The sequence below is a fragment of the Parasteatoda tepidariorum genome, chromosome 2, assembly GCF_982258835.1.
Source record: "Parasteatoda tepidariorum strain Cologne lab strain chromosome 2, Ptep-v5.0, whole genome shotgun sequence".
In the NCBI taxonomy this organism is placed as follows: domain Eukaryota; kingdom Metazoa; phylum Arthropoda; class Arachnida; order Araneae; family Theridiidae; genus Parasteatoda; species Parasteatoda tepidariorum.
Window position 1 is genome coordinate 117,962,498 of NC_141756.1, and position 27,209 is coordinate 117,989,706.

At 27.2% G+C, this 27,209-nt stretch overlaps 1 protein-coding gene and 1 long non-coding RNA gene across 2 annotated transcripts in view; one reads left to right on the forward strand and one right to left on the reverse strand.

Annotated features, from left to right (window-relative positions):
* Nucleotides 1-13,608, reverse strand: part of LOC147816101 (uncharacterized) — a 40,870-nt gene extending 27,262 nt beyond the window's left edge. Inside the window, exon 1 of the mRNA XM_087158187.1 lies at nt 13,415-13,608. Coding sequence (XP_087014313.1) covers nt 13,415-13,440 — 26 coding nt within the window. The 5' untranslated portion in view covers nt 13,441-13,608. The remainder of the gene's footprint in view (nt 1-13,414) is intronic.
* LOC147816102 (uncharacterized) lies at nt 10,460-24,948 on the forward strand. The gene is made up of 3 exons (XR_015431722.1): nt 10,460-11,542; nt 19,652-19,700; nt 23,907-24,948. It is a non-coding gene; the product is annotated as an uncharacterized LOC147816102 (long non-coding RNA).
* Nucleotides 24,949-27,209: the final 2,261 nt, after the last annotated feature.

Here is a 27,209-nt window from a genome sequence, read left to right on the forward strand (position 1 = left end):
TCCCCTCCCCCGTTTATTGGTTAGACGAAATATCATTCCATCCATTTTATTGATTGACAATTTCATGTTCATCATGCAGAATGCAGTTTTCTGATTGTCATCCAGCTGCGAAAAATTCATATCCTTGCTGACATTAGGACGGAATAAAAAGTGACTCTCCTTTGTCACAATAGCTCATCGCACCATACTGAACAAACAAACACTTTTTAGTTCAATCATCACAGTATTTCCACTTCCTTCCCCGCTTTCTAAACGTTACACCAGTTTGGAGAATGAATGGAAAGAAATGAGGCAAATTAGAATTTTGCAAAATTCTACTTTTCTACATAAAATGAAAGTTGTATTTCGTAATGAGCACACAACAAACCTGCATGTGAAACAATAAATATCATTCATTTTAAAAGAACGAGGGTTTTTAAATAATTCAATTAAAAATGTCATGTTGAAAATTTCTATTCTCTTTCCCGCCATTGACTTGGCAATTTCCTTACATTGATGCGTAAAAAATGAACTTAAAGCAACCCTAAAGAGAAAGGAAGAGTTTTCATTTCGCTCTGCGAACATTTGTGCAAATGCAAATTTTCTTAGAGTCGTCCTACTATTTGATTGGTTATCGAGTGTAGGGGGGTAAGAGTGTAGGAAGGCGAAAATGAAATGAAATCATCATGTGATGAACAATTTATAGAACGGTGTGCGCGCTGTGATTAAGAAGGTGATTTTTCGTGTTTGGCTATTCCCATGATAGAGGTAATGAAGAATTTTAATATACTTTTTATTCACGATATATTTTATTTGCTAAATAATTCCCCTTTACTAATATTTATATTAAAATCTTTGTATTTTATTGATTTTCTTGTCGCATCGAAAGAAAAATGATGTGTATATCTTTAGACGCTTTTAACAAACAGTTCCTCCAGAATGGAGCTCTTTTTACGTTCGAAACACTTTTAAATTGTATTTTGGATTCAATTTTTAAATTTAATGTGATCAGATAATAAATTGTTTTTTAATGATAAATAAAAAGCGTGACAAATGTCATAATTAACATATGTGTTCGGTTTAATATCAGAGACTGTATAGATGTTACTTCTGGAATTGTTTTTAGTTAATTATTTAAAATGATCAAGTTGAAAATTTTAAGCATGTAATACATTATTTTTCTGCTTTCAATACACAAATAAAAATTTTGTTGACTTATTATAGAAATAGTGATAAAAATTAATAATTTACTTTTTTTCAAATGAAAGTATTTTAACTAATATTAAGTAATGCCTCTAAATTTAAAATTAGCACATTTCAGTAAATATAAAATTTCAAAATCTATTGTTTATATGAAAGCTACATGGCAGAAATTTGTTGGATAAACAAAATTAACGTTTTTAATTATTTAAATAAATCAATTGGAATTAACTGGAGGAAATTCTAATTTCTTTTAAATGTTACATTAATTCAAAACTTACTATTTCCTATTTATTTAGAGTTCTTACCATGTATACATACTCTATAAACAAAAAGAAAAAAGCGAAAATAAATCTTACAGATAAAAATAAACAAAACTGGAAAAATATGGATGTTTTTTACTCAGTTGATTTAATTCATATTTTTCGTGATAAAACATTTGATTGATCATTTGTGAATTTATCGAATATTTAATTTTTCTTATCTGAGTTCCAAACATTACATTAAAGAACATACTAAAAATTTAAAAAATATTATAAATTTTTTTTGAAGTAGTTAGCTGTTAGACCATAAAGGTAAATTTTAGTTATTGTCTATAAAATCAAAAAAAAAACAATTTTTTTTAAAGTATTAATTTTAAAGACTGAGTATTTGATAGTATTTAATAATGGAATTTAATGAAAAAATTAGTTTAAAAAATATTCAATTTTAAAGAAAAATATATATATATTTTTTTTTTGAAGTTGAACAATTATGTGGTCAAAAGTTTCATTGTCTGTATTTAATGTATTATTTTGTATACTCAAAAACTGTAATTCAAAGTAATGTATCGGATATATATGTGTAAAAACTTTCGGAAAAAAATACCAGAAAAAAGAGTCAAATCATTACCTCTTTTATTTTTGTGTATAAATTTAAAGTCCCATTCTTTTGGGATCATTGAACCCGAATTTAATGAGATTATATTAGATTTTGGAGCATTTTAAAATGAATTACAAAATTATTGTTTTTAAATTTGAAAAAAAAATTATTAACTGCGCAAGATATGAGTATTCAAAGTATCTCTTTATATTGCTCATGCGCAAAAAAAATTAAATTTTCATAATTTTGTAGTGAATTGTAATTGGCAACTAATGAAAAAAGTTTGATTTTCGCATTGTAAAAATTTGAAAAGTTTTAAGCACTTTACTAAGTAGTTTTTGCATTTTTTTTTTAAAAAAAAGCTCAAAACGATAGAGGGTTTTCTACAAATTTCATTTTGTATGTTTTGTATCATGATTTGTATTATGTAATTTGCAATGCTACAAAATGACATTAGTGGATAATCCCTGATAATTTTGAGCTTTCTTTTAAAAAGTACACGAACTACTTAGAAAATTGCTTCAAACTTAATAAATTTTTATAATATTAGAATAATATATTTTTTTTATTTATTTGAAAAAAATGATAAAAGTAAATATTACGAAATTTTTTTTAAATTTTTCTGCGCATGCGCAGCATGAAAAAAACTACTTAAAATGCTCATAACTTGTGCAGTTTTTAATTTTTTTTCTTCAAAATTATAAATAGTTTCAAATTTTTTCTTTAATTTTATTAAATGTTTTTTTAGACTATAGTAGAAAAAAAAGAAAAAGGAAAATGCAAAAGAAAAAAAAAAGTTTTTTTTTTTAAAAAACTGTCTTTATTTCCATGTCAAAAATTGAAAGTGAATTAGCATTTCATATATATAATAGAGCAAACAATTTAGATTTATCCATAATTATTACGATGTTATGACCAAAATGACGGTATAAATATTACGGTAATAAAAATTACGGATTTTGATAATTTCCATACTAATTTGCTAAACGTAAGTTTTTTCCTCCTAACTATGAAATTTTGTTGTCCCCAACTCATTTACTTATCTTTTTTTTTTTTTTAACTCTTCTAACAAATCGAAATACAATAAATGATTAAATATTGTAAATAATTTTATAGAAATGTGAAATTTAAAAAAAAAAATGATAAGAAATCTTATTAATCACTTTCAAACGGACAGTTCTGAAATATCTTCACTCCTTATCAAAAAAGCAAGAAAACATAAACCCAAAGAAATGCTGTGAACGGAAATTTTTTGTGCTTCAAATGCAAAATGATAAAGAATTCTAGTGTTAATTTTCCCCAAAAACTAAGACATTGATTTCTAAAAAATCACACTTATTTCATCATTTTACATAAAAGTAAAAATGCATTTAATAATTAATTTCAATATATTTTTTGGTCACTTTAGCTTGCCAATTTAGAATTTATTGGGCTAATATAATTTTTTTAATGTTTTTTTTTAAAGTTACAAAGCCAGCTAATTAGATTGCTTAAACAGGAAACTGATTAGCCAACTTTTATACAAAAACATGAAAAGTTGTGAAAAATTAAAGAGCTACCAGATATATTCGTATATTTAAAATCTTATTAATTTGGCAATATTTATTTGTCTTACCTCTCGTCATTTATTAGATATCAATAACTCAAAATGGATAGAAAATATCAAAATGGATTAGAAATCCGAAGTATTTAAAATCGCAAAGGTAGAGATTAAATCTAAATTTTACTTTTACTGTACTTATTGACTGTTTAAAAAATTCTATGTGTGGTAAATGTTTTTTGTACTTTACACAATAGATTTATTATTTCATAAAATGTAATAATTTTTTCTCCTTACGCTTTGTCAGTCATAGTACGAATGCGCAGTATTTAACCGTTTCCCTCTAGTAGAGTCGAAATCGTTTATAATGAACCAGGATTTAATGAGGAGCCGGATTTAACGAAGAATTCAAAAATACTTGGTTGGTAGACCCAATTGGAACTTAGTTCGCTTTTAAAGAGCAAACCCCGGTTTCAGCAATCAATATTTTTGTGATTCATAAGCAGGGGTCTGCTTAGAAGAAATTACGGACCCTTCACAAAATAATTTCTTTTAATCGGACCCTTCACAAATTTGTTTATCTTCATTATTGTTTTATATGTTGCATCGTTAAATTAGTAGCTGTAATTGCTGTTTATTTTTTAAAATTTAATTTTTTTAATTATATATTTACAGTGTTGAGCATAATCTTGTATGTCTTTACAATTTAAAAACTCCTTGAAAAAGTTTTGCAATAACGGACCCTATTTGCACAAATTCACAAAAGCGGACCCTGATTGAAAGAATGTGACTTAACGTTTATTCACTAATTACGAGTAATTTTTTTACAATTTTACGAAAACGGACCTTTTACAAAATGTCTGGACAGACCCCTGATAAGAATTACATTTAATTCCAACTCTCCAGCTCAGTTAATCCCTTCTTAAAACAATTCTTTTTTGATATTGATAAATTTTTTTCAACGTTTTTTTTAATTATTTTTTTATTTTTATTTTTTACTATTTGGGTCATAAAGCTTATCCGAAGAACTGTAACACTATAATAAGAATAGTTCAAAGCTATTTAATTACTTTTTTCATATTCTACACAGAAATAAAAAAACAAAAGAAATAAATACTGTATTTCTAATTTAGTAAGTAACATTGAACGTTTATGATTTTTTCACAACCGCTCGGTTAAACAGCATATATACAGTCCCTTCGTGCCGCTTGCTGATTGCTATCTCCTATAGATTATACGCTTGCTATTTTGATGTGTGAAATATTGATATTAATATTATCCAATTTCTCTTTCAAGGTCATGAAACTAAGGAAATCGGAGCTTAAGCTCGAAGAATTTTGATGAAAAAAAATGATAAGTACCGATTTTATTGTTTGATTTCAATTCTCTTTCTCTCATTTATATATATATATATATGCTTCGGAAAAAATCCGGATTTCAGGATTTCTCGCTAACTGCGATCCAAGAGTTTTAAGAAATCATCGATCACATTTATGTATTAAAATTCTTGTATATTTTATTTAAAAATCTTAGAACTAGAATTTATACTTGGCATCTCATTTGTAAAATTTTTTCTGGTAGAATAATCAGGGTTGGGTTTTTGACGTCAAAAAGTGGTTTTTGACATGACAAGGGTATAATACTGGTTTAAACCGTCAAAAACTGAAGTTTGCGTAGAAAATATATAAACTTCAAAACTACCAACAGTTGCCATGCATTATATTGAAATTTAATTATACTGCAGGTAATCAGCAGGTTTTAAAATATTTTTTAATTAAAATTAAGGTAAAATAACAGATTTAAAATCTCAGAAATTTATATTCAAATGCATGTGCAGAAAAATTTTGCACAAAAATTTTTTAAATATTTATGTTTTGAAAAAAAAAAATTTTTTTTTTGATACTTAAGAAAATTAAAAGTTTATTACTATGCATTTTTGACAAATAAGGAACATATAACTAATATTTCTAAGGAACTTACAAGTTATGTTGTATAAATACAAACTTGATACAAGTGTATAAATTTTTTTTTTTAATGTTATACCGAATATCTTTATTATCCAGTATGTTAATTTGAATTTAAAAGTTGTTATATTTGTGAATAATGATAAATATAATTCATATTGTTTATTATATTTATTTATACTTATTACACTTATCATTTTAAAACAATTTTTATCTCTTAATTTTTTTTTCTCCACTTGTATTAAGAATACAAATAATGCATATCTTGAAAGCAAGAAGTAATTATTCAACAGCTGAATATTTAGATATTCAACAAAACTATATAGCATTCAGCAAAATGAAATTCACAAGTATTTGGATAAACTAAATTTTCAGCATAGTAAATGAATAGGCTGAATATACTGTTAATTGTTATATTAAAAAAAGATTATTTTCAAAGTTTCAAGTATTTATGCAGCTGGTAACATGGGAAAGAAGAGTTTTGAAAATATGTTGAATACAGTAGTCATGAAATTAAGAAAAATTGGTTGAAAGTTTCGATTAAACTTCATTTTAATACTAAAAAAAATAATTTTTTCTATACATACAGCATTAAAGTATGTAGTCTTAGGTTTAATTTGCACAAAGAAAGAAGTCAGTCAGAGATTGTCGTTACCTTAATACATGTTGCAAAATTTGCAAATATATAAACCTTAGAAATTATATTTAAAAAATTTACATTGTTTAAATTTCAGTTGAAAATTTATACAAAGATACTAAAAATTGGATTAAATCCCAATGAAATTAAACCTCAAAATAAGTCACAGAAGGAAAAAAATTTACTTTTTTTTTCTTTGCGAAGAAAGTGATCTCTTTGCTCAAATTTTAATTTTTATCAGGGAAATTTAAAAGATATTTTCTTTAAAAATATATATATATATATTCTTAGCAATTTTTTTCTATTTTGATTTTTGCTTTTTAAAAATAAATAAGAAAGATGAAAAACAACAGGTGCTGCTGTAATCTGCGTGCTGGAGGATTTCTGCTGCCGGGTTGTTAACAAACTGATCTTGTGATTGATGTAATGTGTCATTAATAACTTCTGCGTTCAAAGCATTCTAAAAGAGTTACGTGTAAATACTGTTGAATTGATAACCTATTTAAGCCTTGAAATAATTGAGTTCATGAAATCTTGAGCATATTGGTAGATATTGGCCAATTGCACAATTTCGTTAATTATACTCAGAAAACAAGAGAAAAGTATTTTTTTTTAATAATTGGAAAAAAATTTAACAATAAATATAATTTTTTAAAGATGTATAAAAATCTTTAAAAAAAAATTTAAAAATTAAAAGCCCTAAAACAATATAGAGAAAAAATATAGTCTCTTCTAATATTATATATATATATATATATATATATATATATATATATATATATATATATATATATATATATATATATATATATATATATATATATATATATATATATATATATATATATATATATATATATATATATATAATATTGGTACACAATAAAAACAAAAAGAGGATAAAAAGAGAAAAAAGAAGAGAATGCTTTTATAAATTTGGAAAAACAAAGCCTTAATTTCTCAGTTAAAAATAAATTAGTTTAGAACATGCAACATTAAAAAAACACTATTCTGCATTTTTCTTCACTGAATTGATTTATTACTTATATACCAAGACATGTGTTTATTAAGTTTTTAGTTTATTTGCATTTAAATAAACAAAACTAAATAGAGAAGGTGGATATAGTAGCGAAAGGTTTATTAACTATCAAATTATTTTGCACGCAGCTTATAGAATGTTAGTAAGTCTTATATTACTTTAATTCATATTTTTTAAAGTATTTAAATTTTGAATATGAAAATTAATTTACATACAATAACTTCATCATTATTTCTCTTGATCAGAAGGTCAATCTAAATTAATTAATAATACTCTCGATATAAATTATATTATGTCCTGATTATGATTCAGAAATTATATGTCGTTATCGGCACGGCTGCTATCGGGATAGTAAATATTTTTTTAATAACTATTCTCCTTTGTTTTTCTTTTTTTCTACTAATATTTTTATAAACGATTATGTTCCTGCCAGTTCGATATCTTTTCACTTTCTTTTGAGTCATTATGCCCCAACCAGTTCGAGTGAAGCATTGGTTGATGATGGGGTATGTCTTCCAGAAAGTCCGGAATATGATTGAGTAATTCTGTATCGCTAGCGGTAAAAGAATTACTTGATCTATGTGCTTGTATTGCCGGGGCCGTAGTAACGATTTAGAAATTCATCTGCAGAGTGTAGTTGCAATGAATTTCTTAATCTAGGACCTGTCCGCCTTCCGGGCACTGGAAGCTTACTTGCTGTCGAGGTAATAATGCTTACTTTTTTCTAACATTTTTCTTTGTTTTGCTTTTTTTCTTTTCTATGATTTTTCTAGTTATTATGCCCCAACCAGTGCGAGTGATGCACTGGTTGATGATGGGGTATGTCTTCCAGAAAGTCCGGAATATGATTGAGTAATTCTGTATCGCTAGCGGTAAAAGAATTACTTGATCTATGTGCTTGTATTGCCGGGGCCGTAGTAACGATTTAGAAATTCATCTGCAGAGTGTAGTTGCAATGAATTTCTTAATCTAGGACCTGTCCGCCTTCCGGGCACTGGAAGCTTACTTGCTGTCGAGGTAATAATGCTTACTTTTTTCTAACATTTTTCTTTGTTTTGCTTTTTTTCTTTTCTATGATTTTTCTAGTTATTATGCCCCAACCAGTGCGAGTGATGCACTGGTTGATGATGGGGTATGTCTTCCAGAAAGTCCGGAATATGATTGAGTAATTCTGTATCGCTAGCGGTAAAAGAATTACTTGATCTATGTGCTTGTATTGCCGGGGCCGTAGTAACGATTTAGAAATTCATCTGCAGAGTGTAGTTGCAATGAATTTCTTAATCTAGGACCTGTCCGCCTTCCGGGCACTGGAAGCTTACTTGCTGTCGAGGTAATAATGCTTACTTTTTTCTAACATTTTTCTTTGTTTTGCTTTTTTTCTTTTCTATGATTTTTCTAGTTATTATGCCCCAACCAGTGCGAGTGATGCACTGGTTGATGATGGGGTATGTCTTCCAGAAAGTCCGGAATATGATTGAGTAATTCTGTATCGCTAGCGGTAAAAGAATTACTTGATCTATGTGCTTGTATTGCCGGGGCCGTAGTAACGATTTAGAAATTCATCTGCAGAGTGTAGTTGCAATGAATTTCTTAATCTAGGACCTGTCCGCCTTCCGGGCACTGGAAGCTTACTTGCTGTCGAGGTAATAATGCTTACTTTTTTCTAACATTTTTCTTTGTTTTGCTTTTTTTCTTTTCTATGATTTTTCTAGTTATTATGCCCCAACCAGTGCGAGTGATGCACTGGTTGATGATGGGGTATGTCTTCCAGAAAGTCCGGAATATGATTGAGTAATTCTGTATCGCTAGCGGTAAAAGAATTACTTGATCTATGTGCTTGTATTGCCGGGGCCGTAGTAACGATTTAGAAATTCATCTGCAGAGTGTAGTTGCAATGAATTTCTTAATCTAGGACCTGTCCGCCTTCCGGGCACTGGAAGCTTACTTGCTGTCGAGGTAATAATGCTTACTTTTTTCTAACATTTTTCTTTGTTTTGCTTTTTTTCTTTTCTATGATTTTTCTAGTTATTATGCCCCAACCAGTGCGAGTGATGCACTGGTTGATGATGGGGTATGTCTTCCAGAAAGTCCGGAATATGATTGAGTAATTCTGTATCGCTAGCGGTAAAAGAATTACTTGATCTATGTGCTTGTATTGCCGGGGCCGTAGTAACGATTTAGAAATTCATCTGCAGAGTGTAGTTGCAATGAATTTCTTAATCTAGGACCTGTCCGCCTTCCGGGCACTGGAAGTTTACCTGCTGTCGAGGCAATAATATTTTTTTTCTTTAAACTTTTGTTTTTGTGTCTTATTTCTTGCACAATAAAAAAATTTCCATTTAAATAATGAGGCGGAAATGCTTTTTTAAAAAAAAAAAATAAAATCGATTATTTTTTTGTGCAATTACATTCCCAAATTTTTTTAATAAGATAAAAGTTTGACTTTTGAGCAGTCAATTTAATAAGATAAAAGTTTGACTTTTGAGCAGTCAATTTGTGTTTTCTCGATATTTTTTTTCTTCTTTTTTTTGTACTCAACACACTATTGATGATATAAGGAAAGTAAATTTATTGAAAGATAAAAATTATTGTAAAATATTACAAGAATTGTCGCACTGGCATTATAAAGAAATGGACATTCTAATATACTGGAACCTGATTCTAAAACATTCATTTATGATAGTGCAAAAAAATGGTCAAAGAATATTAACATCTACAAAAATCATGGCATCTCGAAATTCCCTAATTACCCCAAATTTGGCGACAGGTTAAAAGTAAAAATGATAATGAAAATATAATCTTTAATGGCCAAAAATAAATATAACGATAATTAAAACATAGGTTAATTTTTGTTAAACTAAAAGAGTTTAAATATTATTCGAGACAGGTTTTGTAAATTATATCACTCCAAATTATTTTTATTTAAGTAATAAGATTTTTTTTGTTATTTCTTTAGTCCTTTGGTTTGTTTTAAACATTATTTATTTAATTGTAAATAGTATGTTGCGATGTTTTGTACAATTTAGTCTTATTTTCTTATTCATATGTATGATTTACTTTGAAAAAAAAGGAAAATATGAACTCATTAAGAGATTAGTTTACTATAGAAGTTTATGAAATTTAACCATCCAAAAGTAAGTTTAAAAGGATTATACTTAATGAAACAGGCGTTAAACGAGTTTGATTTTAGAGAAAAGTGTTACTCTGTTCTTAAACTAAGCTATTTTTTTAATTATGTATCTAAATATTAATAAGATTGAGTTTCGATCGAATTATGTGAAGTTAAAAAGAGTTAAATATATTGTTTGGATTTCAAACTGGTGGCATCAAGCTTAAAAAAGCATAATGATAAAAATAAAAAAAAGATCTAGGTTAGCTTCAGTCTTTAGATATTGAATATGTAAATTGTTATATTTCTTTGTATTTATTTTGTGTGAAGTTAAATTATAGTATTCATTTACATTTTAATTTTATTTTGAATATTTTAGTTTTATATCTCAATTGAGTTACAAGTGAATTGTCTACTAATGTTTACTGCGAAAAAGAGTCTAAAAATAATTTAGAAATTTTAAGTTTCAAAGTTAAATATTGTACATCATTTCTAATGTAAAAATTGAATGATGCATTTTATTTGACAATTAGAAAATTTAGTTTTAAAAGTGAATTGTTTTGATTATTACGTAATACATTGGTTTCAACCTAAAGTTTAAAGAACACAAATAAGTTCATAAGTGACTTTTCCTTTGCTTTCTATGGAAAAGTTTTTCCAAATGGAAAGGAGTTATAAATATTATAAAATATCTGGATAACAAAAGCATGAAACAAAACATTTAACGCGATAAGTTAAAATTGAAAGCACGAGATTTTAATGGAGCAATAGAGAGCAGTTGATTTTTTAGAGAATAGTTTTAGTTTTTGATTTTGAGGTTTTTATTAAAAAAAATTTAAAAAAAATAGTTGTTTCTTTATATAACTTGATACGTTACAAAATACTATTTAGTCTACTATAATTTGTTTTTGAGGATACTATTTCTGCTGCTATTTTTAGTTACTATTTTTTACAGTTACCCACATGTGACATATTCAATACGTAGTTTTTAACAGTGCCCTGAATAAATTTTTATTTTAATATATTTGAAATTTTGAATATTCTTTTTTTTTTTTTGTATTTTACAGGATTATGTATGATTTTGTATTTTACAGGACAGGATTATTTTACAGGTTTTTTTGTATTTTACAGGATATTTTTGTATTTTTTGTATTAACTGCAGCCTCTATGTCTCTATGAAGGAGAAGAATTTGTGTACAACACCACTTTTCTGGTAAGAATTTTATTTTCATGCTTTAACCATCTTAAAATCTCTTTAAATTGAATAAAATGTTTTAATATTTCCTAGGTTATTTATGAAATTCTAATCACTTTATTAGAAACAAATTTTATTATCCAGTTTAATAATTTTTAAACAGTAAGTGAAAATAAAAGTACAAAAGCAATCATATTGTAAAAAAACGATTAACAATCATCATTTTCATTATTATGTGTGAAACCATTTTTCAGTTACTCTTATTTAACTCTTTTCCCCAAAGCATATGACCATAAAACACTATTATCATAAAACACTATATTCGAAGTTTACTTTTCAGTTTTGATTTAATAAGATCGAAATATTCTTTTAATTGAAACTGAGTTGCACGGACTAGAATGTAGATATGTTAAAACATACTAAAGAACCTGTTTATATGTACAGGGTTATTCATAATTCCCTCCGGGGTTTCGAAGCGTTATTTTAAAAAAAAAAGAAGCTGATTATGGCAAAAAAGAACATATGAAATTATTCCGAAAGTATTCAAGTTTTAATTTAAGCAGTTGCTGGTAGATGGCAGTAATATGTACCACTGAAGCCAGTTGTAGTAAAGAAAAATGGCGGAATAATGAATAACCCTGTATTTTATTCTAAATAACGAATATAATTTAATTGAACGTTTGAATTAAGTGGTAGAATTTTTAACGAATATTTATGTTTTTAAGAAATTTAAACAAATATTTATGTTTTTTGTAAACTATAATTTATTAACTTATCAAGGAATATATTATATTCATAATTTATGGTAATGTTCAAGTACAAAAGAAGAAAAAATAAATAAATACTCATAGTGCTATGAGATTTCACTCGGCTATTGAACGCTGTCATAAATTTAGTTATACGCATGTTTTTGACCATATTATTTTTAAATGTTAAGTAAAATTTCTGATCGTCTTATTACGATTACTGGTAACCTATTGTTCAAACGCTTTTTCTTTCTGGATTGACTCCGTTAAACATTTCAAATCATGGGTCGTCGGCCTGCCTATGTACGTGTTTCAAAATACTTTTCCTTCGTCAGCATTCATATTTATATTGAAATCACCGGTCAAGCCAGTCATTACACGTTAATAATAAAAAGAATATAAAAATATTTTAAATTATTATTATGCAAATACATTAAAAATGTCTGCTAGTGAAAATAAAAACAACAGCGGTCGCCATGGTAACGCATGCGCACTGTTTACTCTTGAGCACAGTTGAAAAGTGTGTGGACGCCATCAAATTCAAAACAAGACCCATTTTGCCAATGGGTGAAAATGGATATCGCCCTATATGATTTCCTTTCTTATATGATCGGATTTCCAAGTATTAGTCTCAATAATTACTAGGGGTGACCTCAAATGTACTACGTATTAAGTAAGTTACGAAATGGGACACAAAATCGTACTTTCTCTGAATATATATATATATTTTTTCATATTTGGATTTAAAATATGGGAGATACCTGGAAATTGTGACCTTAATTGTTCAGACTGGAGAGCGGATGAAAGTTTTGACCCTTTAATGTTAATTTTACTTTTTTGAGTTTTTAGTCATATCTTTAAAACTAATTAAGCATTTTTTTTGTTTAAAAATGCACCCATTTATGAAACGTAATCTCTTAATTACCTGCCCGTGCGTGTTTTAGCCACTAACTGTTTTACTAACTATTTAATTGTATTTTTACATTTTCAAAATCTTATTCTCTACACTACTGCGTATATAATACACCAATAAATTGTTTTAGTTATTTAATTTAGGTTTTTCTTTAAATCAGTGGTTCCTGAACTTTTTTGTCTCTTAGACCCCTTGCCATGTTTTTCGGTTTTGGGTGGACCCCCTGCTTACCTGATATTGATCTTTTGTAACTTCATCAACTTCAAATTTATTTTTGACAGCTGGTATTGTGAGTGTTACTCACTGTGAAAGATTTCTAACTGTAGTGCAGTGTACTGTGAAACACCTAGGGAAAAAACACATGTTAATTTTATACATTTATTAATTAAATTCAAGCTAATTTAATTTAATTAATTTGTAAATGGAATAAAATAGTGCTCTATAAAACCCGTACCCCGTTACTAATATTATAATAGCGGAAATAAGTTTGTATACAAAACCATAGTAGTGTATTGTCTGTCTGTATATTACGTTTTTACGTAAAAACTAAGCAACAAATCTCCGCTATCTTGTACACAGGTAAAATTGGAGATCCAGCTAGCTAAAGAGTTGATACACTTGCTAGGCTACAATTTACAGCAAAAAAATACTTTTTATGTTACAAAATAAAACCTAACACGCAAAGAAAATAAAAACGTACGCTGGCGGAGCTGCAGGCATTTTCTAGTTTATAATAAATCAGTTTGTTGATTGTTGATTATTGCATTCATGAAATGCCAAAATTAAAAGTCTCGACCTGCTTATATGAGACCCCCAATTTTTTTTCACTTTACATGGACCCCTTGCAATTTGTTGTCGACCGCTAGAGGTAGATGTAGACCATTTTGGGAATCACTGCTTTAAATTAAACTTTCGTTTTTAAATTTTTTTATGTTATAACTGTCGTTGAACAACCGACCCGATTTTCAGCTTTACGACTACCAGCGCTCAACTCCGTAGAGTTGAAATTTTGAACCCAATCCAGAAGACAAGGGAACTCCTTTATCAAGTATCTAGCAAAATTTTGTCTTCGTGGAGGGCTTTTTGGTGGAACTAATCAAACCGCATTTACTTAACATGGAGAGGAAAACCATGAATTTTTTAAAAAAATTATTGTCAAGTTTTTAATAAAAGAAGCTTAGAATTATTGCCAGTTAGTTGAAAATTAAACCTTATTAAGAAATTAAAAAAATTCTGCTGCTTTATAATTACTCGATCTAAATAAGCTGACTATATTTTTGAAAAATGAATGTAAATAATTTGATTTCTTTTTTATTTGTTTTTTTGTTATTTGAGTAATAAAAAGTAAATGCATATATGGGTTCTTTGGAAACATGGGTTCTCGTCAAATTTAAGTCTTCAAAATAATCTAAATTTTTTTGTGTACTTATTTAGTTACATTTATTAATATCTTACAGACAGTTTATTGACATTTGCTCAAGAAAAAATAAAATAAAATAGAAATTCACCAAATCTTGAATGCCAGGAAAATGACATATTAGTTTAGAAGTTAAAAAAAGTCATTTTAAGTTAATAGTATGTAACTCAACTTAAGCCTTTATGTTAAATGGACCATAAATTGCTTAAATTAATTCCTTTTATCCAATGTTGAAAGAATCAGAAATGTTTTTGTTGCTGATATGTACAGAATAAAATTGTGCATAATAATCAATCATTAAATAAATAAACAACTTTGATTACATTCAAGCATATTAAAATCATACATACACTTGGTATTAGGTTAATATTTGCTTTTTCTCCTTACTGTATACTGTTTAAAAAAAAATTCTGGTAACACTTCAGTGTCATAAGATAGGAAAATGACAGCCAGGATAATGACAATTTGCCATTTTATAGCATTTAACTTTAATTTAATATTTCGGCCTAAGACATTTACATCCCGCAGAAAACAACAGGATTTCTTGAAATAACTCAGATAAATCTATGTAGTTTATGTTATTAATGATTTCAAGAAGACAGGAAAATAACGACATAAAAACTAAATAAAAGTAGCCAGGAAAATGACAGATTTTCATGTGACAAAGAAATTGTTGACAGAAGAAATTATTTTAAACGACGTTTTTGTAAATAATACCCTCTGCTTATATTCTAGAAACGGTGGAGATAAAAAAAAATTAGATATTGAAAAATTTATGCGAAGTTTTGAAACTAGTTATTATTGGAAATATTGTTTGTGACATACCAGAAACATGATATTTTGAAATTCAGTTAAATTCGCTAAATATACAAAAGAGTCGACGCTAGTACAAGGTCATTTTAAAATGCTAACAGCAATGCTATTTATTAAAATTGAAAGAAGTTCTTTTCGTAGTATAGTATTAGATCTTGGAGCAAGAGACTGTAAATTGTCATATTTCCTGAGAATCACCCATATGCACAACGCAAAATATGTATCCAGAAGGTTGCTTTGTTTTTTAAATGGACAAAAAATTACAGAGCTACAACTTTTTCTTCACGTTCAAACTTATTTTTGCCCGTTAACTTTAAGAAGGTTGACTTTTTTTAAAAAGATAATGATGGTAATAACTACCCGCGTGTCATCAGCTCATTTTGATACTCAGGAATCTTATTTTATTCATACGAATGCTAATTTCCTTTGTAGTTTCTCACCATTTCTCCACAGCACGTCAAAATGCATTTTGCCCTGATACACCACCACTCTCGGCCACTGCGGTTTTTCTGGTGGGTTATTATTATTATTATTATTATTATTTTTTTTTTTTGTTGACTCTGTCATTCTCGGGTACTGTGATTTTCCCAGTTTTTTTTTTCTTTTACATATTTTGCTGGCAACTTCACTTTTATTGTTTAAAATCACTTTGGTTTTCTTCACTCACGTATGGCGATTCTTAAGAATGGGCTTCTTTTTCTGAGTTTTCCAAACATGTCCACTTTTATTACCGTTTTCATATTTTTAAAGGCAATGAAGTTTTTACCATTAGTATACAATGTTCGAGTCTTAATCGTTATTTTGAATGGAATCTTAAGCTGACTAAAACAAACATCTGTATATTATTATTTTAGCAGATGCGCTCCTTAAAACATTAAGAAAACCTTTGCTTCTATATTAAAATTAAGAAGTTATCTTAATTTTAAGTTATTTTTTACGTTATCTCAAGTTATCTTTTGTTTTAAATTAAAATTTCAAAATTTTGTATTCAGATATTTCGAATTATTGAAATTGATAATTGAATGCTGTGGTGAATATTAATGTAATAAAATGCATTTATCGTATAAAATACATTTGCTGCCTCTATAGAGTTTCTTAAAGACCTTACGAACTCAAGTTTAAAGGGAGACTATCTTATCAGATGTAAGAATCATAATGTAAGTTCATAGTAAAAAGAACTAAGCAAAGAAATTATAGTAGCAATATTCGGTCGGCGATAAATACAGCTGATCGTAATTAAAGATCATGTTGAGCAACATTTCATGGAAAATTTAAGAAAATTCGTTTTAGAATGTATAGAAACATTAGGATGCCATTTACAAATTTTCTTTAACGAAAAAAAAAGACAATTTAGACAAAGACGTAGCTCATATATTTGGCAAAATAAAACTATTTTTAAATAAATGAATCATGCAATGTTCTTAAACATTCGTATTTCAATGCTTTTAAAATGCCATGTATAATTAACTAATTTTTTCAATAATAGAAAAAAGAAATATCATAAATTATATATATAAAACCTTATTAATGTGCATTATAATCTCTTCCAGATACTTTATATTTTTACAGAATTTTTTTTTTGCCTTACAACTCTGTAAATAATCTAAATAATTAATGCGCATTTGGTTCTAGCAAAAAATTTAAGAAAGTTAAAAACAACTTAAAAAAAAAAACAAATGGTGCTATGTAAAAAAATCAGGTGTTCAAATATATAATTATTAAAAATGTATTTATTGACTCAATTTTTTTTGAAAAGGAAAGCAATCTTTGCTTTTTTTTGGGCAGAAATCAGCCCAAAAAATGTCTGTTGCCTAGAAACTTCGAGATATTTTTGTATTAACTATTAAAAAATCTTCTCGATCTCAGCGAACACAATATGATAATTTTTTATTTCATTTTTTTATTGTCTCAACTTCCTGCTAAGTATTTCTCTCTTGTCTATCAGACAGTTAGGAGGGTTAATTTTATAACCATAAACTAAATTCTTGGTTTTATTTTAGGACTGCACCAAATATAGCTTACTAGCACCCCAATTTTTTGAAATTTTATCTGCACTCCCATTTTTTGGGTCACGAATCAAAATATGAAAAAAAAATATAGATATCTTTATTCAGAGAAAATTCTTTCTTGTGTCTGATGTTGTAAATTAATTAATAACTAGAACTAGAGCCCCAGTGACTCAGGGGATAGAGCTCTCGTCTCCCAATGAGGTTACCCTGGTTTGATCCCATTGACAACTGGTCGATTCGAACACCGCACCCGGCACGCACCGACCCCAGTGCTGAAGTAAAATATCCTGAGTGGTAGACGGATCATGGGTTACCGTCATGGTCATGGGTACTCTTGCTGTCAAGCTTACCGTGGGAGGTTTTCATGGTTTTCCACTGCATGTAACGCAAATGAGTATGCATGTAACGCTGATAATAAAAATAATTCACTGGGATTCGCATTCACGTGATCTTAAAATTATGCTGTTGTTGTTATTGTTGTTGTTAATTTACGTCGCACTAGAGCTGCACAATGGGCTATCCCAGCTGGGAAACATCCCGGAGGATGATCCGAAGACATGCCATCACAATTTTGATCCTCTGCGGAGGGGATGGCACCCCCGCTTCGGTTACCCGACGACCTGCGCGCGAAGTCGAGCACTTTACGGTAGCACAGTTTAACGAGGACCAATACCGCACACCCTCGGTCCCTACGCAGATTGATCCAAGTGGTCACCCACCCGCACACTGACCGCAGCCAGTGATGCTTGACTTCGGTGATCTGCTGGGAACCGTGTCTTAACGATCAGTCCACTGCGGGACCTTAAAATTATGCATCGTGATTCGTATTTTCGCAATCTAAATATGACACATCATAATCCGTATTTGCGCGATCTAAAAATTATGAATCGTGATATATACATATATATATATATATATATATATATATATATATATATATAAACTATCCTCTGTAATTTCCAATTGCATTAAATTAATCCGTAACTCTTTAATTAATTCGTTGATGATTCTACTTGTTTATTTATACCTGACAACTGATGTCTGATAACGTGGGTATCAGACACTCATAGTAAAAACTGAAAACGGAGAAAGTAGTGAAGGAAATATGCCATTTCTGTAGAGAGAACATTGACATGGGCGAAGAAATTTGAAGGAACATGTGGAGAAGACGAAGAAATTAAGCGACTAATAAAAATAATAGCATGAGAAAGAAGCAATAAATGGCAGAAATGGAGCATAAGAATTTAGGGCGAAGAAAATGAATGCAACGGAAATTAGTAAAAAGTATGCCAAATTTTGAATTTGAAAGAACTCGAAGAACGTTCGGAAAAACCTATGAAGCGTGATTTTGAAGGTACTTCGAAGTCATGGGAGACCAAAAGTCAGTAAAAAAGAAACGATTGTATGTTTTTATTCGTCGCTAAGACTTTTGGTGCGGCAATTAATCAAAATAATGTATTGTAGGAATATATGATGAGGAAAGTAAAAAATTTAGAAAACCTATAGAGTTTTTAAGGAATATTTCAATTAATTTATAGTCTCTACATCTAGGTTTCTAGGCTGTAGATAATATAAACATGAATTTTAATTATTTGTTTATGTTAACCTATAATTGAGAAAACCATATTTAGTAATTATTAATATTTAAGGCCAAGTGATATCTAATGATATCAGGACTGGGATAGCCTGGTTAGTAGGGCACTGGGCCCACGTCTAAGAGAGAGTCGGTTCGATCCCGCCAGCCGAAGACTCCCCATGAATTAATTGGTGACCGATGCAAGTTAAATCTGTCCAGTCACAAAGTCCTCCATGTTTCCATAACAAGTCCTAACCTCTGGGGGTACTGATCCAGGAAATACCTCGTCTTCTGCATTGGTTCAAAATAACAAGGCTACAGAGTTGAACATTAGTAGTCATAAACCCAAAATTGGATCGGCTGTTCAACAACGGTCGTAAAATAGAACAAAATCTAATCATATCTAATGAGATATCTAATAGTGTATCTAAATGAGATGTTTATTTTATTTCGTTCTATCGAGAGAAAATTTTGCCATGTAAAGGAAATAATCTGGAACTTGCAGGGATGTCTATATTAGTAGAATTTCTTTAAAAATTTGATTTATTTTACATATTTACCTTACCGTATATATTTATCCCATTTTGTATGATGATATTGTTTTGTAGGTAAGAGTAATATAATTTTTTCATTTATAAAAATTCTTTTTACAGAAATATTCATCCTTGGAGAAGAGCTCTAAGTTTAACAAGATCTGTTGAGGTAAATAAAAAAATTTTGATAAGTCATTTGATTTGTGTTTGTTTTATAATTAAATTTAATGTGTGTTAAAGCTCTTTTTTTTTGTTGCTCTTTCATAGCTATTCTAATATTGGTCTCAGCTCTCTTTACTTTTAACGGCAGCCCCTTATTTTCTGTGATCACTCCAATGCTTCTTTAAACTTACATGAGTCTTTATTTTTAACAGCAATGTGAAAATTTCTTGTAAAAAGGGACATTTGTTCATTTTTCTCTGTTTGGTAAATTTTGTTTTTTATTTACAGAATATCATTATCCTTTGCTATATCAAAACTATTTCTCCTTTTTATATTTTAAGATTTTTAAATGTTTTTTCTTAAATTAATTCCTAAATTAGTTTTAGGTTACTGATAGGGCTAATTTTTTCTTAATTTAATTCTTTTGTTTTTTAATGATTTTTAAAGTTTTATTTAAATAAATTTTTCTATAAGTATCAGTTTATCATTAGTGCACTTTTAGTACAACAGTTTTTGTGTTCTTTCAATTTTTAGCTTCCAATTTTATTTTCTGATGTAATTTACGAAATTCGGAATTTCTTTTACTTTATCCATATTTTTTTTGTTTTTATATTTCATGCCTTTAGATAATATCTTTTCGTATTTTAATATTATTTCAAAACTGTAATGGCTGTTAATTAATTTATTGTCGAGTTATTTTAATACACTTTTTTGGGTTATTTACAGAATTCTTTTTGTGTTTAATGCCTTTTCAAGTTTTTTCTTGATTTTATTTATGCGAAAGTTTCACTTTAATCTGTGTTTTGCTTTTGTAACATATATTGATTTTTGATTTTTTCGTACATTATTCTGTCTACAGATTTTATCCTTAGCTGTATAAATAATATATATTTTTATATTAGACTTTAATTTGTTAACTACGTTTTTTTTATATTTAATTACTTTTAGTTTAGTATAAGTTAGTTATTATCAATCAATGTTTTTATTTGTAAATTGCATTTTTTTTGTTATAAAATTTAAGCATAAATATATACTAATACTTTTCTCCTTTTTACTGTTTAATTAATTTTATTTTGTATATATATACCTTCATTTTCGTATGTTATGCATTTACAGCATTTTTTGATTTATGAATAATATGTTAATGTTTTTTTTGCATGTAAAAGTTTTTTCTTACATTATTACTTATATATAAATTTAATTTAAGTATTAGTACACTTCACATAAGTTTATAATAGTATTACTTTATCTACATTTACATTTTAGTTTTATAGTATATTTACTTGTTTAATTTTCAGATTTCGATTTACTTGAATTTAAATAAGATATTTAAGTTTTTGTATTCTGCGTATTAGCAACTCTTTTTTTTTATTTCATTAATTTATGTATTAAATTTAGTTTACTGTTAAAACATTTAATATTAGTTTGCATTAATATTAGTTTACATTAATATAAGTCTCCATTAATATAAATTTCCATTAATATTAATTTATCTTTATTAACTGTTTAGTTTCTATAAAATTTTATTTTTTGATTTACAAGATTATATATTCTAATTTTTGACATATTTTTCACTCGTTTTTAAAATAATTATTACTTATCAATAATTATTTTTTCTACGTTTTTTTCTTTAATTTACTAAATTTCATTTTATTTTGCCAAATAAATAATATAATAAATAATTTGTGCTTTATGTGTTTACAATTTATCCTTTCCACTATTTTTCAGTGTCAAATTTAGACTACCCTTTACTTTGTGTTTTGAGAATTAAAAATCCAAATCTGTCATATTTTTACTAAGTGAAAACACACTTTGGCGTCTAATGACATATTTTAGAGATAGATATACTAATTATTTGGCTTATTAAAACAAAACTATTTATTAAATTACTATTTATTAAAACAAAAGTTATTCAGGGTGATATATCTTTTTTCTCCAACTCACTGTAAGTAGTTTACATTAATAGAACTATTATTATTTCCATCTATTGTTATCCTATTTTTGTTTAAGTTTCAAAATTTGTTACCTATATTTTTTCAAAAAAAATTTTAATCTGATTTTTAAATTATTTTTACTTTAGAATTACATTGGTATTCCGAATTGTAAGCAGTTTTATTTAATGTCATTTAAAGGTAGAATTGAATTGCTTAACTTTCGGAATTTGGTTTCCTCTTACTTTATAGGTTGAAAGTTTTCTAAACTTCTGTTTGTAGAAGAAAAAAAAATGTACATACATTTTTATAAGGTTTAATTGAATATTACTACAATTAATATTTGTCACCAATTATTAGTTCTGTCAAAATGTTACTAACCTTGTAATGTTTTACTGAAGAATTACTTTAGTTGTAGTCAGAATATATTGTTAAAATTTTTAGTTAATCTTGTTTAATTGCAAAATTAAATTATTTTACTCGTAGATTTTTGATTTGTATGCTATTGTTTAATTCAAAAAATGTAATTTTATTTTGAATTGTAAGTGATATTTTGAGCTAGAGTATTTTTTGCACTTGAACTTTTTTCTTTAAATACTTTTAATTACTCTACTTTTAGCTTTAGTAAACTTAAAAGTAGTTTTGTTTCAATTCACTGCTGAGTTTTCTAGTAATTTTGTGCTGCTGTAACACAACTTCATTTTATTATTTAGGTTATTAAAATTGATTTAATTACTAACAGTTTTTTTATCTTTAGATTGAAGTTTCACTCAAATTAGTTCTTAAATTTGTATTGTATATGATTTTGTATTATTGCAATTAATTTTAGTAAAATATTAGTATAATAATTTTTTTTTCTTATTTATTTTATTTCGTTTTAATTAATTTATTTATTTCTATTTATTTATAGATCTATTAATTTTGCTTAACTGTTAGAATAGGATTTACTTTCTCTTTTATTGATATATATTTTATTTCATTTTTTCAATTTTAGTTTTGTGAAAGTTTATATGAATTTTTTAATTAATTTTAGTTTAATTTTTTTTATTTCATATTAATTTTTCTTAGTTTATTGTTTAATTGTTGTTATTGTCTTAGTTTATTGTTTCTCGTGTATCATACAGAATTTTATTTTTATTTTATAATTTTATTTTTTGATTTTGATTGATATTTTTTGATTTTTATTTTATTTTATGATTTGTTTAGTTTTAATTTAGTATTTGTTTGCATCAGCAATGAGAAAAACTCTGCAGATTTTCTTGCAATTCTGAATGGTTTTAATGGCAATAAAAAAATAACATCATCCATAAAAAAAGAGTGATGTTATCTCATTTATATAACAATTTTCTGAATGAACGACCATTTTTCACTAAAAATTACATTAACTGAAGGAATCTTATCTAAAATAAATATTATTTTTCAAACTTATAACATTCATATGGATTACGCTGTTTTTTTATTATTTATTTTTCTTTTATCACTTCGCTGTTTTTATTTTTTTCTGTATTTTCACGTTGATTATTTTATTAAATTGGATACTTTTATTGATGTATTATAGCAATTTAGAAAAGAAGAAGTTTCTGGTCAACCTTTTTTCGAACACCTTTTCTGTTTGCAAACATGACTTCGAATTTATAAGTCTTTATAATGAATTTAATCTACATCTACGCATCATAAGTAAATAACATTTGGGAAATATCAGAAGGAAACAATATTAATTAACCTATTATTTAACCCATCCTTCTTTTTTACTATCTACGAGAGATCATTAATAGCTAAGGCAGGTGTTTAACAGTTTACTACTAAGTAGAACTTTTTTTTTATGTCCAGACATCAGTAAAGCAACAACCTTGATTTTGCTTCACTGATAAGAAACAAAGGTCTCTGTAATCAATCTATAGTTTCAAAAAATTATAAATTTTAAAAAATTAAGTTTTGAATTAATATAGATAGAATTGTCTAATTCTGTAGAAAAATATTATTTAAAAAATATTGACTCGTTTTAGAGCAAAAAATTTTAGATTGTTTAATGATTTATAATTTCTTTTAATTTATTCAGAAAATGTATGAGAAGAAATTAGAGAAATAGTTTAGAGAATTTTAAGAAATATTTAAACTATTTTCGGTACATAGTTTAATTTATGGTAAATAAATTTACAATATGAAAACAAAAGGACCGTCTTCCTCTTTACTACTTAGAAACGAAGGATTTTGTTATCATTCTATAATTATAAAAAGAAATGTGTTATAATGAGGTAATAATAATGAACTTTTTGTTACAGTGTCTACAACAAGGGAACTCAGATCTGTGGGACTGCGTTTGTGATGCGTTGCTTACAGCTGTAGAGTCATTCGATGAAGTAACATAATTTTAGGGGAAAATCTAGTTTAAAATAAATTGAGTAATAACCACTAACTATTACTATCCCCCTTTCCTTGAGCTAATTAGAATTCCATCCTTATATACTTCAATTATAATGGAATGTGACACTCAAAGAAGTTTCATCATCAGTTCACAAAAAATGACAACGCTAGAATCTAGATGGTTTCTTTTGTCAAATGTTTTACAGAGTGAAAGAAAGATCTTACAGGTCTCCCAGTTCCTCAACCTCCTTTCCGGGGATTTCACAATGATCTAGGATCTACTGGAAGTCGTTATACAGGCGTCGTTCATTTAGTACAAAACGAATGCTCTATTTAGGATCGCTTGAATTTGATTTGCTTCATTATGAACTTGATCCTCTATGTATAAAAGGTTCGAACATTTTATTTCAGTATTATATTGAATGCAGGTATATTCATATACTGGTGGATGTAATTAAAATAATATTTCGTGTTGGTGTCATCATTTACCTCCAATTCATAAGTTTTAAAATCAAGTCTAGTCCTCGCAGATACATTTTAAATTTAGAGAAAGTCATTTATGTACTCAATATAATTTTATATTGACCTTTACCAGCACAAATACAAAATGCTGTGCTGAACATAAACTGTTGTAACGTGTTGTCTTAGCATTACTACAAATTCTAATAATGGGTAAATTAAGTAAAACTTTTTCGGTGTTAACACTGAAAAAGTTTAATTTAATTTACCCATACAGTTTTATAAAGAACGTGTTCACTTTTAATTTGCTTGATATGAGCTGTTAACCGATAATATCGATTAGGGTAAGTAATTACAAAAACATTTAAAAATAATTCTAGGAAAAGGGGTCAGTGATCCAGAAATAATATACTATATGATACGGGTGCAAAACAGGCGACTCTCCAGCGGCAGCAAGATGTTTACCCCTATCGTATACTGCCTGCGATAGCCACATAACGTAATAAAAACTTAGATAATTTTTTTTTTTTTAAATAAAAAGAAGACTGATATTAAGTAGTGCACCGAAGTTTTAGAAGCTTATAATCTTAATATAGTTTTTGATCACTTATCTCAATATTTTTAATGCCACAAAATAATAACGCAATACTTTAAAATTAATATAATCACTTTTAAAGTTCTATGATATCATTTCATAGCTAATGTGAGTTGCTCTTCGTTTGTGTTTTCGAAGGTTTTTTGTTGGTTTCGTGTCTGTCCTCATTCGCTTAAACGAGAAAAAGGAAACAGTATTACAATTGTATGCATAGCAATATAAAGTGTAATAATGCAAGCACAAAATCTTCTCTGGATTGGTTTTAAATACTACTATATATATATATATATATATATATATATATATATATATATATATATATATATATATATATATATGTTACGGTGAATGAACGAAATCTGGAGAATGTCAACAATCACATAGTCGCTTTGGTGAATGTCCGAAATATTTGTTATATCCAATTTTATATTAATTTATTCGTTGATATTATTATATTTATTTGATATATTTATATTTATTCTATATTTTAATACTTACTGACGATAGATTAGAAGAAACACCAGTGTTAGGAGTATCGGGCAAATATATACCGCGCAATGGTACTTTACCTTAAAAAAACATCAGTGTAGGGTTGGCAGTGGCACTTAACCTTAAAAAAACATCAGTGTAGGGTTAAAATATCGCATAAATGTAATTATATCCACGAATAAATTCATATCAAATCGAATGTAATAAATATTTCGGACATTCACCAAAGTGACTATGTGATAGTCAACATTCACCGGTGAAAGTCAACAACCACCGATTTCGGTCATTCACCTTAACATATATATATAAAAAAAAATCCATAACTTCCAGTGAAGGAAGGTAATTTTTTTTCCTTCTTTTTTGTGTTACTTACTAGACTAGAATTTTAATGTTTGAATTGAGTCTCCATGAATCAATAGATAGCGCAATCAAAATTTTAATGAAAATTTCCAGCTAACTTTTTTTTTTCACTTGCCACAATTAAGTATTTAAGTTAATTCTGATTATTAAAATAAAATTAATTATAGTGCTAAAAACTTCAATATTGATGACAAGCATTGGTATTAAATAAATAAAGTAAAAAATTATTTACTTAAAAGAGGAGAAAAACGTTCGCTAATTCACTTTTTCAAAGCGAAAATTAAAAACATTTCATCATGACAGACTTCATAACATGTAAAAGAAACTAGTAAATTATTTTTTAAAAGTAGTTAATCATATTAGTAATTAAACATGCAATAAATTCAAAATAACTTGTACATCTTGAACACATAAATTTGTTTTGTTTTTTTATTAATTGAAGGTTTATTGCCTATGTTTTTTCTATCCAGAATAATAACAAATGTGAAAACAATTTTGATTTGTAAAAACTTGCTCATCAATTCACGATTAATAAATATACAATAATTCAGGTAAGTTTTTTTTTTAAACAGCCTATTCTATGAACTGTAGTGGTGCTATCTGTCAATCTATTAAGTAAAACTCCGAAACGGCTTTATAATTCTATTTAACATAAACTTTATCTAATTATATCATGACTTCCTTATTATAAAAACTAAATTTAAACTAACAATATCTAAAATATGTAAATGTATACAATGTTACTTATGTTAGAAAAATAATTCGCATTTAAAGTAGTCATTCTTTTAATTAACTACTCATTTACTAATGATAATTGAAGTATGAGTATTTATAAAATTTTGCTGTGCAGTCACATAACAGTCATTCTAAAATAATTATTCATTTAAATGCATCCCTAAAAACCAAAGGTTGTTAAATTTTTTTAAACTGATTTGCTGATTGATAAAACTTCGAGCTCAGCAGGATTATTTTCTATTTTTAAAATTTTTCACCCAATTGTAATTAAAATAATTTTTTTTGTTTCAAATACTTAATACTTTAAATCACAGATAGTTAAAAACCCAGATCAATCCCATTGCTTTCATAAACTATGGTAACATTATTTAAGTAAATATGGTTGCTTGTTGTGTTAATTAATTTTAGTATGGGAACGAGCTTCCATATCGGTGGCATACATACACTCAGACGCGTCCTCTGTATGATTTGTAAATTTAGATTTAGACTTTACACAAATTTTTTAAAATAATAATATGGAACAAGAAACATTCTATTTTAATTTATAAAATTAATTTTAAATTAGTTTAATATCATTTAATAA